The following is a 14,775-nucleotide window of genomic DNA, read 5'->3' as shown; positions in this document are numbered from 1 at the left end:
TTGTTCCTGAGGCCTAGATTCAAGGAAGTCTGTTTTTTTGGCCAGTACGTGAGAGCAATTTCTTATTAATGTCTTTGTGCCTGTCTCTATACTGTATTTCCCCCCTTTTTTTAAAAAAAAAAAACACAGTTCTTACTTGTGTTTTTTAATTATGAATGTGAAGGAAGTCTCACCAGCAGGACGATGACTGAATTTTACTGTTGATGTACTTTCCCATACACATTGATCAACTGTACAGAATGTTTTTTTCAAAGTCCCCTAAGCTTTTCAACTTTTACAAATGTGTTTTCAGAGCAGTTTTAAAATAAATTTCTTTTTTTAACATGTCTCATGGGTCTCATTTGTGAAATAATTGTTCCTTTTACCTGTTGTCCTCTGCAGAAATGAATTTGTCAGTTTCTGGTGCCATCTAGTGGTATGTCCTTACCTTAACTGCAACAATGTTGTTCCCTCATTGTACTTGTTTCACTACATGTAAGTGATCTTAGGGTACAGTAATGTCAGTTATGTTAATTTAGAAACAACATATGTTCAGGTCTCTAACTGCAAGAAGAAAGTCAAACTTGTATGAGTTTCTCTTTGGTCTTCTCTAGTTAAACTTTTACTAGCCCCTGTGTTTTGAAAATGAGTCCACTTCCATAGCAACCTGCAGTGTGTCTGTAATTACAACGAGAGGTTTGAGGCTGGTGAATGTTCAAATGTCACTCCCAGGCTCCACTTTCTGGGCAGCCGGTTTGAAAATACTTTGCAGGCATTTGTATTTTTGAAGTGAACTATGTGTGAAGTAATTTCAACAGGTAAGACTTTCAAGAAATTAACTTTGTAGGATTTTAAGTCCTGATGCTGGTTTGGTGATAAATGTTTTACTTTATTTTATTTTAGACTTTCCCCATCTTACTGCTGGTAATTTTGTGAGTACACGTTTTTATTTACATTTCATAAGTTATCGTAATCTGTAACAGCAGTTTGGGTTTAGCAGCATGTCTATACTTTGCCTGGATGCTCCTTTTTAGACTCATGTTTTATTGTTTGTCTCCATGCAGGAGAACTCTCTGACCTCTGACAACGTGTTGGCTCACTACTTCAATGATTTCTTAAGTCTGCCGGTAAAATAAAAAACAAAAAAAACCCTACTGTTTTAGATGTAGCATGTTTTTGACAAAATTCCTACAACATTATTATACCCTTACATCTATTTCCAGACTTTCCCAGAGGCTTTGCTGTACAACCAGGAGACCGGGCTGTTTGAGGTGGTGAGCGGGGCAGCAGAGTTTGTCTGTAGAAGAATCCGATCAGACTTACACCGCTGCAAATCACAACTCCAAACTGGTGACACCACAGCTTTGGCCAAAACCCCTCCAGTGGACAGCAGTTACACTGTTTGTGTAAGTAGTGAGTAATGCCTTTATGTTTAAATCAATAGATGGAAATATTTGGGTTTGGAGACTAGCAGGAATCCGTACTGTAGTTTCTGACGGTTGACTTGAAGAATCTGTCTCCCTGACCTTTGCAGTGCCTGGACAGAGAGCAAGGAATTCAGTGGGTCATGAAAGAAAGATTGCCCTTCTTCCTTCGAAGTGATTTCTACAGTGAATACAGGTACTACAAGTGCTTTAGACTTAGAATACAAATGTGACTTTACCGCTTATATTCTGCATTGATTTTAATATTTTTATGTGGTTTACATCATGTTGTTGTTATAATAGTTTTAGATTATTACTAAACGTAGTGTTCAGTTTTATTCAGTCACTCATGTCCAGTTCAATGCAGTGTGTCTGATATTTCATGCTTTTTCCTTCTGCTGTTGCTAACTCATTACTTTAGTTCTGCTACAACCTGAACATTACTGGCTTACTAACTTGCTTTTGTCAGTGATTATGGAGTGTTGCAGTAAAATTCAATATACCTTATTTATTGTGTATCATCCAGGAATCCTTAGACTGTTTAAGACTTTGTGAGCCTTAGGACCCTATTTCCTCCTCTGTTGTAGTCTGCCTTATTCCTTATGCACCTTGCGAGAAGCCTTAGGGCCACATACTAAGATCGGATGACTGACACAAACCTACACATTCTGTAGAAGCAGTGACACAGAGATAACAACCTAATTTAATTCCACTTTATCATAAAATTAATGCTTTTATAAAAACACTTGCTTGCGTATTCTGTGACTGGTGGTGTATTAATTCTTTCTGGTCTTCCTCAGACTAGCCAAGCTGTTGTTTCAGTGGGACGCAAACCTTTGTATCCAGAGGAGGAAAGGCAGCTCAGGTCGAACAACCCTGTCAGCCCCACAACTGCGTTCTTCCTCCCAATTTGACCAGCAAAATAACAATGCACTGAAAGTCCTAACACGCTCACATTCTCAAGAGAACATTTCAGGAGAACAAGGTATATGCTGGCCTGTTTCCCATTTGCACAACTATGTAGTCTAGGTATAAATAAGAATTATGGTTCTCTCTTTCAGGGTCTGTGAGGAACGCAACATGTCTATTCTCTGGCCAGAAGGAACAAATCAACACAAAATGCAGTGAATCATCCAGATGTTTCTCCAGCTGTTCAGAGTCAGAGAATCCATATACCTTTTCCTTTTTGTCCTCCTCATGTTCCTCCTCTAACTTTAAATCTGAGAAAACCCAGGAACTCGGGAACTCGCAAACAGAGCTGAGCCTCTCCTTCGCAGCGCCATCGGCTGGCCAGAATGATGAGTCTTCTGAACTACATCTGGAATACTTGGCTGCCAAAGTGGTTCATCAGGTGCTTAACAATGCACTGAACGTGATGGATAGTCAGAGCCAGGCAAATACTACTGATTGTTTCAGCAAGTCAGGAGACCAGACAAATTGTACCAGCACAAGCAGTTCCTGCGAATGTAAAGTTTGCCGGCAAGACAGATTGATGGGAAAGACAGAGAAAATTCAAGAAGACAAGAGGGGGAGTGGAGTGGGAGAAAAGACTGACTGGTTTAACAAGAAGAGGGTGGTGGGGAGTAGGGGCACAGAGCAGGAAAATGGCCTTGATATTTATTGCCATGGTACCTGTTTCCATGGAAAAACACCAGGTTTGGATGAGTTTAAGGAGTTTTTGCAGGGAACACCAGGAGAGAAGGTTCTTAATCTTTGGATGGATATAGAGAGACTGAAAGCGACACAGAACAGAGAGCGGAAGAACAGGTAAACATGATGAAACAGTTTTTGTTTTATTATTATTGTGCTGAACTGAAGTCTGTTTAAGGGTTAGGGTTTGATACTGAACTTATAACACTTTGGATGACAGATGCAGCCATTAAAAAATAAACATTGCATGTCTTTTAGAAATATATTGATGCTGATAAAAGGATCAAATGTTATGTGGTGTTTTGATCAGGTATTTGGTCCTAATGAGGAGCTGGTACCTGCTGAGCAGCAGCCAAAGCAGTCTAAACGTGGAGCTGCTGTCCAGACTGGGGCTGACTACCTCCCCCTGCTGGACAGAGGAGAAACTGCGCTCAGTTCAACCCTTCCTCACGGAGTCGCTGCTCTTCTACTGGTGAGATTCACAGAATTCAGTGATGTTGATCACATTTGTGTGCAGTGTCTAGTAATATACTTTTATGTGTTCATATAAATGACTAGCTACAATGACTTTTGTAATTAACATATACTGTAAGGCATTTGCTTTTAATTGCCACATACTATGAGGTATATCTTGCATAAGCTGAATATAGCACATGCTACACATCCCCTTCCCCCGCAGGGCTCCCCGGTTCTGGACGTCCCAATGTGTTCAGGAAGACCGTGATGACTTCCCTCATCTATGGCTGTGTACAGAGTGGTGTGTTAGCCCTCTGTTAGGCACACAGACCCACCACGGCTCTATGACCCTGCCTTCCCTCCGCCCTGACACGTGCCTGCCCCAGTTGCCTCATACTGTCCATACCCAGGTAGGAGGATTAGGATATGATACCACTTGGTGCCACTTGGTTTAAGGTTGGGAAGAGAGCCCTCTGATGTAGGTAATTGTCCTTTCCTCTGATGCAAATCAGTATCGCATACTGTCATATGGTCATTTATCAAACAAAAATGCCAAACATTCATTTGCATATGAGGATTTGCTAAATTTCTCTGTTTTATATCTTAACATTTTAGACTTGGATGAAAATCGTTCATTGGGATTTTCACTGTTTTTGCACATTGTTGTGTAAAAGATGAATCATTGAAAAACTGACCGATTAAGCAATAATGAATATAATCATCAGCTGCAGCCCTAGGTTTAAGTAATTTTTTTGAAAGTGTTGTGTTGATTGTTTTAAAAGTTTTTTCTCTTCCGTGTATTTATTTCATCAGTTTCATTCTAGTAGAAGTCAGTTACTGGGCAGCAGCAGAATGGAAAAGATGTTACAGGCTCTGTGCGTTGACTTGTGTGCCGGCTTATACTTCACAAACTTCTGTGAACAATCTGGAAACCAGGTGAAATAGCAGCTACTGCAAGTTTAATCGTGATTGCACATGTAAATGTAATTGTTATTATGTGGACCAATACTATCTTTAATACGTGATAAACCTTTTTTTGTTTCAGCTATGGGAGAATGCAGTTAACTTTTGGACTGACCTGCAGCACTACCATGAGCTGTTCTATCAGGACGGACTGGACCCCTACAGAGTACAGAGAGAGGCACAGGTCAGCGCGCACAAACACACGCACGTGATCAAGAGTGAAGTCGCTCTGCTAAAGATTTCACGTGAGGGTTTTCTACAAACTTCTCACACAGACTGCTGACAAATAAGCTGTCTGGTTTAAACACCGTATGTACACTACACATGTCAAGGTAGTGTGACGGCTATTTAACTATCACAAACCCTGCAATTTGGAAACATCAGTAATATGACAAAAGCCTGAATAAAGTAAATACATTTTTTGTCTACAAAGCAATAATCCATTTTTTTTAGAAATAAATGAATCGCTTAGTGTTTTATGAAAAAAGCCAGTTTCAAATTAAGACTGAGTGCAACACTCCTCTTACGATAACTTAATTTTCCTTTTGCCAAAAAAATAGCAACACACTATTCCAGACAATAAATTGTTAAGGATTTCAGGATTTCTTCTCAGGCTACTTAGGCAAAATTTTGCTGCCAAGGCCAACTGTTTAACATCAAACTAATTTGAAGTCATAAAAAATGGGTACATTAGTGCAACTCATGTTTTGTGCAGAGAAAATAAGTTTTAGCTCATTCAAAACTTGAATTAAGATACTTCATACAGAGGAAGACAATATCCAGAGAGATAAAGAGGCCTCCTTTAGAGAGGATGCCAGGAAAAATCACTCATCATCATGAATCACGATAAATTATTAAAGTTGCAGAGGGAAAAAAATTGAAAACATTTATGAAAATCAACAAGTAATAAAATACAAAGTCATGACAAAGGCAATGAAACAGAGACTGAAAGTAACATTTTCTGTTGCCCTCCCTTTTACACACACACCTGCTCTTGTTTGTGTGCTCTCTTGGACTGCCACTCCCGTTCTCCTCTTTGCCCTCTTTACCCCGCACTAAGTGGAGAGATTTAAACGCCCATAAAAACAAGTGAGTCAGACCCCCCCAGCTCTGCGCCAGTCCAGTCACCCAGAACCACCCTGTCTGGCTACAGCTGGACCACGGAGGAAAGCTGAGCCGTTCGGTCCAGAAAACCTCACAGTGAAATCTATTTTCCTTCAGTTAACCTTTAGTTCACCAGAGGAATGACTTTTCGATGATCTTTCCATAGTGCCGTGGCCAAGAGGGTTAAATGGGTGACATTTATGTGGTGTGATGGCAGCAGTGATGAAAGATAGTGAATATTGTGTATGAGAGCACTGAGCAGTGGTGGTGATGGAAGTGATGGCTGCTGTGAGGAGAAATGTTTCTGAAGCGATGACATTTTTATGATCTTCTCTTTTCTTCTCTTCTCTACTCAGCTCCTTTACTCCACCTATCTCTTCAGCTCTGCCAGGAGGAGCATTGGTGTTGATGAGGAGATCAGAAGGGAGGTGTATGACCGGATGATGCCTGCTTTTGAGGAGCTGTTTGACAAGGTTGAGGAACACACACTGAACATCCTGCTGGAGCCGTGGACGCTCCTGGTCAGCAGGGACAAAGAGTCTTTCAGGAAGGTGACTACAGTACATCCATAGTTGAACTCTTTCCTTTAGTAAGTCCACAGGTTAGCTGGCACTAAGGTCTATTGATCAAAGACATTCAAATGGATAAACTATGTGACAAGCATTTGTTTATCTGACGTGATGTGAGGAAAGAGGATTTCCCACAGAAATTTCACAACACGAAATTAAATGTCTAATAATGTTTATGGTGGCGCATGTATGAATATTGTAAAGATCAATTTGATTAGTTATTAATTTAAGTCTAAGGTTTCCTAAGTGTGGTTCTGTGCCTGATTTGACTTTAGAACTGCAACTAAAAATGATAAACTACAGATTAATTTCTGGAATAATGGTTTGTTTATAAAACATCTGGGAAAAGGTATAAAATACTCATCAAAATGTCTAAAAGTAAAAAGTAATGTCATTAAATGCCTTGTTAACAGACCAAAACTGTCAAATATTCAGATTTGAGAACCTAGGATCTCCAAATGTCTGGCATTTCTGCTTTAGAAATAACTGCAATTAATTGATTATCAAAATAATTAGATTAATTTTCTTCTGATTGACTAAGGGATCACCTAATCATTGCAGCTGTAATTGGCTTTATGTGTATTTGTTTCCAGGTGTGTGTGCTGGAAGAGGTACGCTGCATTGACAATCAGGAGTACAAGGAACTCCAGAGTCTGTACAAAGAGTCAGAGAGCCGACTGAAACAGGTCAGCCAGCATCCACGAGCTCCACAGATTTATAAAATGTTGGTGCTCTGTTAATAGCCAATAAACACACACCGGTGAGCATAAAACAGCTAATGTAAACATTAATGTGAAAATGGCCTCTTTCCAGTATTTATGTATTGCTTTGTAACAATGTTCCAACACTATTTAACTTGGCTTGAACATGCCATTTACAGTGGTGTCGTAGTGCTGTTATATAGATGAAATGATCCATGTGACTGCTTTACGCTGACTTGAGTACATCAAAGATGTATGATGTGATGTGGAAAAATGACTTAAGAATTTACACCACACCTTATTTTTCCTCTTTCTTGCTCCATCTCTGTCACTTATTCACTCCCTCTTGTTGCTGTGTCTCCTCTACAGGTGGAGCAATGCGGGTCCATATTATTTCCCTCTCCTATTACATTTTCGACTCCCTTTTCAAAGGGCCGCCAAGCATCTGACTCTTGGTCCAGAGTGTCTCCAAATTACCAGGGTTACCGTCTTGGTTCCTTACTACGTCACCGCCATGAGATTGGGCACTTTATGTCCTTCCTACAGAATCAGGACGCCAGGTGAGCTGTATAACCACACTGTTTTTGTATCAGACTTTACCTAAATATGTATATGCAATAGATTTATAGCGCCACACTCTGTCTGACTTGTAAGTGTGCATCATATTCACATTAAAATGAAATGAAGGCAGTATGAAAATGCCCCAAAAGTGTATTGTTTGCAGGATGTACATGATGCACGGAGTTTATTTGAAAATAACATGGTGGTTTTGAACATGTGTGTTTCTGCTCAGTATCCATCTGACATGCTGGCTGGATCTGGAGCAGTACAGGAGGACTCCTCAGAAGGACAAAGCTATCAGACAAGAGAGGTCGTCTCACATTGCAAACAAATACCTCAACAGGAAGTACTTCTTTAGCTCTGACAGCCCCGCCACACCAGAACAGCAGGACGATGTACGTCAGTCAATCCCATGATTGAACATATTGTTAGTTTTATTGTATCGTAACCATTTTGGTCCCAAACAGAGGCTGCTGTGGCTCACACATTTTCCCATCTCCCTTCTCTCGCATCCTGAAGACTTCATGCTGACAGCTCTGACAGCAGGGTGGCGGTGGGGAGTGGGGGCTGAGAGGACATGGTTAGAATTAAAACAAGAAGGAGAAGAGTGGGGGATTGGATCCAGAAAGACAAAGATGATCAGCTCTAGTAACAATGACAGTAGGATGAAATCTCTCCTGACATTTATAGTCTGAGATTAGTTTTCTGGATTCTAGGATTACTGCAGGAGAGGGCATGTTGTGTTTGGAAAAGCAGATGGGACACTGAGCCTGTTTTTCTTTTGAGACACTAGAGATGGTCGCAATGTAGTATTTATTATACTGTCACAGAACCGAGGGTTGTTTTCTGTGTTATAGGACAGTGATTGTCAGAAAAACTCAAGAACCCTTCATCGACATCACTGCATGTTCCAAATGTGTTCATTTGAACTGATTTTAAACTGGATCTTTTTTAACATTATTGTCTTATTATAATTATTAGTTACGTTAAGCAACAATTTTCATAGAAGTGGACCAGTAGGTCCTTTTTTATCTGTTACTTTTAGCTAGAGTGTTCTTGAGGCACACTGGGAGAGAGAGCGATACAGTGCACTTGTTGACATGACTTCAACTCTGGTGCATGACCTTTGTCATCCTCATCTCAATAATACCATCAAAATAATGATCATAACTGCAATTGAAGAAAATTTAATCTAATTCTAACGCTTCTAACTCTGTACGATTGGGTCTGGCTGCCGCTCCTGCCTCTCGGCGTTGGTTTCTTGTCTGCGTGAGCTATGTAGAGAGACTGACAGCTTTACTGCTTTGGCCCTTCACTCTCTCAATCACTCAGTCAACCAGTCACAGATTGGCCTCCTTTCATCTACGGACTCCCACTCCAGTGCCACGACTGGTTCTAATTTCTGAAGCCCGTGCAAAATGAGATGAGAGAAAATATATAAAGGAGATATAAATAGGGAGACGTGGCCAGATCGATGTATGAAGACAGAAAGCAGACAGGGGAGATGGAAGAGAACAGAGGGATTGTGGGAATGATGAACAGCACAGCAGGAGTCAGGAAGGAGATGAGTTTCTCTCGCTGTGGGTAGTTTTTGAGTTTGTCCACCTCCTCATCTGTTTTATTGAAATCTACAGACGTGTACCTTCAGTCAGATTTAGCATTCATATCAAACACATGAACACACATGCAACCACCTGCCTCCACTGTGTCTTTTACTGAGTCTTGCTTATGTTCTTTCTCTCTGTGTGTGTGTGTGTGTGTGTTTTTAAAGATATTGCGTCTGGCAGGTGGACTGGAGCGTCTGCAGCTACAATGTCTCTCAAACCCAGTTGTTGTAGAGATCCAGGAAATCGTCAGGAGTCACATTGAACAGAAATGGCTGCCTCTGTTCCTGTCCACAGAAGAGTTCACAGAGCGACAGAAACACAAACCAAAGGTGGACGTTCCGACGCTTAACACTGACACGACTAACTGATGATCTCAGAGCAGAAGTCCCGATTAGCTTTTCTTGCAGAGAGTTACATGAGAGTACTGATACCACTCCAATGTCTCTCCGTTCTATATAAGGCCGCAGCCAATTAGCTTAGCTTAGCATAAAGATTGGAAACTGTACAAAAAGTTTTGCAGTTTTACCGGGGGGGGGTTTATGTGCTGCAGATGTTCTTGGCTCTGTGCAGTTGCCAAGAAACCAGTAGAGACTTTATGAAGTTCCAGACAAGAAATAGTCTGTGCTTCCACCTCGGTTTTTGCATGGATCGCACAAACAACATGTAACGTATTAATTGGTGAGCTTTAGAGGTCCAGGTAGGTGGATTTTGTTGCCTTTGGACAGAGTTAGGGGAGCTGTTTCCAGTCTAAGATAACCAGTTTGGCTGCTGGCTGTGGCCTTATGTTGAATGGACAGACTTGGTCCAGGTGAGCATTTAAATTTATCAGGTTAGAGGATACTACAGGTAAAGGCAAACACAACTCAGCTTTTTTACACAAAGTATAGTAATTTACAGAATGGATGAAAGTTTAAACAGTATTTAGTCATTATTAACACACAGCCAGTTAACTAATGGGCTTCCATGATGATGTCAGCAGTAGATGCTGGGAGACCAGTGACAGCTGTGAAACCTCTCTAACTGTGGTTAAAGCCCGATCAGTAAATAAGTCATTAGAAGTCAAACGTCACCATCAAGTGCTTGTGAACATTATTTGCATGGTGGATTTATGTGGCCACCACTTTGGAAAAGCATACAAATTCTTTGACGATTACAAGCAGTGACCTTGAGGTTTTGATGTGTTCCAGCTTGTTTAGGACCATAAATAATAGCTTTTGCTACTTTATAAAGTATGGATATTTATTGAGCAGGATATCTGACAGAAACAGATCTTGGAGCTGTTTCTCATTTCTTAGTGGATCAGAGATTCCAATTAGTGGACGAAATTTGGGCCTATTGCCATCTCTGACTTGCATGCTTACTATATTGGCTATATATTATATTGGCGTACAATTAATTGTACGTGGCATTCAGTAATTTGGCATTTAATTTGCTTTCTGTTGTATAGCGGGCTTGAGAGTGGCTCTGCTATGAAATGCCACTAAACGCTGTCATTGTGCAGTCGCTCTCTCAGGTTGCCTCATCAGGTGGTAACACATGAACCGCAGATTCAGCTGCTCTGCCTCATTACGTTATCAAGTTAACTATGTTTGGTCACAGGGATCCTCTCATTAAGTAATGAGAGGTAGATGTAGTTTAGCGTTACATGCTGGAGGAGGAGACGTGTGGAAGGGTGGAAAAGACGGTTAAGAGGTGAAGAGGAGGTCGGGAGGGGGTAGCAGAGACGACATCAGAGAGGTAACGATCTCGAAGAGGAGATTAGGGGAAATAAAGACGCCAGGAAGGTTAAAGGTAAAAGAGGAGACGGAGCTTTAGTTTCTGCCGGTGACAAAGAGCAGCAGAGTGCAGAGCAGAGAGGTTTGAGAAGGTTCCAGTGACTGTTAATGCCACTTTACTCTATTTCTGACTTTTGACTTGTGTGTGTTTTGTGTGTGGTAGCCCCAAGCAGTAGACAGGCTCTCACAGCACGTCTACCGTCGACGCAGAACGAGGAGAGAAGCCTGGAAGGTAAGGAGGGAGAAGTCCTCTGGGGAAGCTGGATATTTTGAATGGAGAGAAATAAGGCATTTCCTGGCCTGAAAGCCTGTGTGATTTAGTTCATGACTTGGCTTCAAGCACTGGCTTTGTCAAACACCATTTTGGCCTTGTGACTAGTTTTCCCAAATTGGATCCAGGATAAATAAGATTAAAGCATCAGCATTACTAACCTTCCTTTAATAATGTTTGGAGTGTTTTCCATACAGCTCTGTTCCCGTCCTCTCATCTCAGCTCCACAGCAGGACACAGATATAAAACATTTCACATTTTTAGCCGGATGATTACAGGAAGGAGTTTTCATACATGATTGTGACTATCATCTTTAGGATCATTATCTCATCACTGGCAAAGAGCAGGTTTTCTGAATCAAAGATGGTTATCTCAATTTTCTGTGAGCTAAGACTGTAGCTCATAGGTCACAGATTATCTGTACTGCTATTGTTCAGGAGCACACTGTACAAATGTGTGTTTAAACATATGTATGTGTACTTTATTTATCCCTGGGAGATGTTTTCTGTCTGGAAAAGGTAAAACTAACAGCCTACAGTGTCCCTAAAAACCCAACCTTCCTCTGCCGTGTCTCCTCGCAGGCTGAGGGCTTGTGGATGAGTTCTTCTAAAGAGATCCTGCTGTTTCGACGGATCCTACTTAACCCCGTCTCTTGTATGCAGTTCCAGCACTTTGTCTCTCTGAAGGGGGACTTCCTAGAAAATGACGTGCACTTCTGGCTGGAGGTGCAGAGATACAAGGTAAAAGACTGTGCTGGTGGCTCACATGTTGTACCTGCAACAAGATCACTTTCTCTCAGCTTTCCCTTCTATTAACTATGATGAAAATTGACTTTTCAGGGAAGCAGCTGCCATCTTAAATTTAGAAGTTAAACTTTTGAACTGATATTAAGATACATTTGTATATTTTATAGTTCTGGATTTTTCCTGTGTGGGAGAACGAGTCAACTTTGTTTGTGGTAAAACAGACAAGTTATTTATTCATGCAGAGTATTTTTTTGTCCTAGATGTGTGTGGGTGATTAAGTGTAATGTGACACATTGTGAAGTTATTAAAATCTGCTGCTCACCAATAGTATTGTTGCTCTTAACCTTTTAAAGCAAAGTATTTCTCTAAAACATTACATATTCATGACTAAATAAGCGCAAAGTTAAAGTTTTCTTGAACTCTTAGTAAACCAATACTGTTTTTTTTCTCAGCTAATCTGCTTCATCAGGGCTGTGTGGGTGTGGTTGGCCTGATTTTGATTCAAATGTTGCTAAATCCTAAATGGTGCACACAAGTATGTGACATCACTTTTGACATAATTTTTCCAACTTAGTCCCACTTCAAACCAGTGAGAGGAGCAGTAAAAATAACACACTGCTCCTCATGTGAAAACTGTGTATCCATGTAAGGTCCCATTGCTTATAGTGAGAAGCTGATTGAGAAAATGTGTAACCGCTACTTTCTACCACGTTTCATTTCTCCTGTACGCAGGATCTCTGTCATTCCCACAGTGATGAGGCCACCATCCAGCAGAAGATCTCCACCATCATTAACTGCTTTATCCACTCGTCAATGCCCCCCGCCCTGCAGATAGACATCCCTCCTGAACAGGCCCAGCACATTCTGGAAAAACGGCATGAACTGGGCCCTTACATCTTCAGGGAGGCACAGGTAGTGTCTGAGAGTATGGTTTGTATTGTATTTCTGTCAGTAGGTATGTAGGCTTCATGTGTGTGTGCTTTCTCTCTGCATGTGTAGATGTCAGTGTTCACTGAATTGCTTAAGTTTTGGCCCGAGTTTCAAGAACTGAGCAGCAGTGTCCAAGAAGAGCAACTCCTTCCTCTGCTGCAGGAGAAACGAGTCAAACACAGAGCCCGAGTACGGCGACAGAGGAGAAAAGAGGAGGAGGACGAAGAGGATGCGAGGAGGCGAGCTCAGGTGAGGAAATAGTCCATACTGTGGGGATAGAGGATGACGAGCGACTTCCAATACTGAACAGTGTTGAGAAAAGGAAAGTGTTCGGTAAAAACTAACTCTATTCAGTCTGACCTTTTGATACAGGAAGAGCTGGAGAGGCCAGAGTCCAGTTTTACAGAGGAAGAGACAGATGACGAAGATGAGGTTGAAGAACAGGAGGGAAGAAGCGAAAAAAAGCAGTCAAGGACACAAAGTAGAGTGCTGCTGACCCCCACACAGCCGGTAAGGCGCACTATGATGGAAACATTATGAAGATAAAGCTGTAGATGTGTTTGTGTAAAATGTATCATATGAAGGGAGCCAGACCAAATTAAATGATTTCCTTTGATAACTATCTGAAAGCACAACATATTAAAATAAAGTGATGCAGTGATGAAGATAAACTCAATTACAGCATGGAGTCCAAACAAGGCCTCATCAGTTCCAACCGCAGACTATAAAAGGAGGAACTCGATCCTCTAATTGAACCGTTTTTCTAATCATGTTAAATTTGACTGGATTTCTGGAAATGTTCCCTCAGTTGTCGTGGTCCTACTCCAAGTATATGGCAGCTCTGAAGAGAGAGGAGGTGCTGCTGAAGAGACAGAGTCAGCTGGAAGCTTCGTTCTCCACAGCATCAGGTACACACACACACCCCTCCCTTTGTCTCCCAGAGCTCAGTAAAAAAACAAACCTATCCAGCGCTTTTGAGTACTCGCTGCTACTAGACTAAATGCAGGAAACCATAACTGAAATGACATGTAGCCCTTCCCACGGTAAAATCCAAGCTGAATTTCCAAAGATACTGATATTACCTGGCAGTCAAAGCCAAAGCATTATTAAAGTGACCCCCTCCATATGTCAGAACTGTCTCATTATGTAGATCTCCGGCCAAAACAGCCACTTCAGCCTGTCCATTAAGTGTCAATGTTCTGTGCAGGAGTTAGTCTGAGCCCATGCTGTGTGGACGTGTAAGTGAAGCGTGATGCTAACGCAGGAATTAGTTACGGCCCATAGTAAATGAGGACGAACGGAAATGAAGCATAGTGCAAATTGTGTTTTAATGGGGTGATGTAGAGGAGAAATCCTGTTGGGAACACAGATGGAGCTCATCACTGATTCCTGCATGGTAGAGACAAGCTCAGCATGACAGCCTGGGCGTACAGGAATGACGGAGATGGAGTGTTTGTACTCCTTAAGGCATACAGCAGCCATCAAAACGTTCAGAGACTGTGCCGAGTGTCTGTGCTTTACACTGTGTCATTCAACTGTCTCTCTCCAGACAACTCCTCTGACTGCAGTGTCAAGTCAGCAAGCAGTAAACACAGCCGCCAGCAGCCCTCACGTCGCTCCTCCAGAACGGAGAGTAAACAGTGTAACAGATATAACAGTAAGCGAAGAGTGACATAACAAGATGTAAACACACAAAGCAGTTTCTTTGCCTCTCCAACATAAGTGGCTCTCATGTTCTACTGCAGGGGGTGTAAGAGCCTGCACCATGAAATGAAACAGAGAGCTGACTTCACGCAGCACAGGTTGGACACAAACAGATGAGGGTGACGGACACAGTTATCGGAGCATGATGAGAGAAAACGGAGAGCGGAGCTGCTACTGATATCTTCCTCTGGGTTTACATATGATGTAAGAATATTTTCTTAAACGCTGTGTGACAAACATCTATGAACTTACATTTATTCTGCTTCTGTGAAAATCCCACCTGACAATATAATAATGTATATTCATGTATTTCATTCATATTTGCCAATATCACA

General features: G+C 41.5%; 1 protein-coding gene across 1 annotated transcript; it reads left to right on the top strand.

Moving 5' to 3' along the window:
- The first annotated feature begins 775 nt into the window (after window positions 1-775).
- On the top strand, window positions 776-14,681 carry LOC119898349 (regulator of G-protein signaling 22). Its single transcript, XM_038712559.1, has 24 exons — window positions 776-797; window positions 883-911; window positions 1,044-1,106; window positions 1,203-1,385; window positions 1,514-1,599; window positions 2,204-2,388; window positions 2,465-3,170; window positions 3,364-3,525; window positions 3,733-3,919; window positions 4,323-4,445; window positions 4,555-4,656; window positions 5,933-6,127; window positions 6,739-6,831; window positions 7,216-7,406; window positions 7,640-7,802; window positions 9,179-9,343; window positions 10,953-11,021; window positions 11,642-11,800; window positions 12,539-12,718; window positions 12,806-12,985; window positions 13,109-13,246; window positions 13,545-13,644; window positions 14,286-14,393; window positions 14,482-14,681. The coding sequence occupies exons 1-24, from the start codon at window positions 776-778 to the stop codon at window positions 14,508-14,510; spliced, it is 3,618 nt and encodes a 1,205-aa protein (XP_038568487.1). The 3' UTR covers window positions 14,511-14,681.
- The last annotated feature ends 94 nt before the right edge of the window (window positions 14,682-14,775 follow it).

Source organism: Micropterus salmoides, unplaced genomic scaffold, assembly GCF_014851395.1.
Source record: "Micropterus salmoides isolate LMB-PRFRI ecotype aquatic unplaced genomic scaffold, ASM1485139v1 Ms_hic_scaffold_11, whole genome shotgun sequence".
Lineage (NCBI taxonomy): Eukaryota > Metazoa > Chordata > Actinopteri > Centrarchiformes > Centrarchidae > Micropterus > Micropterus salmoides.
Note: the sequence above shows the minus strand (reverse complement) of the source record. Positions and strands in the feature narration are given on the sequence as shown.

What these genes read in the sequence shown, in the direction of transcription:
- LOC119898349 (XM_038712559.1), top strand. Translation starts at nt 776, where the DNA reads ATGTGTGAAGTAATTTCAACAG. An exon ending in GTGTGAAGTAATTTCAACAG is followed by an intron (nt 798 to 882) that starts GTAAGACTTTCA and finishes ATTTTATTTTAG; the next exon opens with ACTTTCCCCATCTTACTGCT. An exon ending in CTACAGAATCAGGACGCCAG is followed by an intron (nt 7,407 to 7,639) that starts GTGAGCTGTATA and finishes GTTTCTGCTCAG; the next exon opens with TATCCATCTGACATGCTGGC.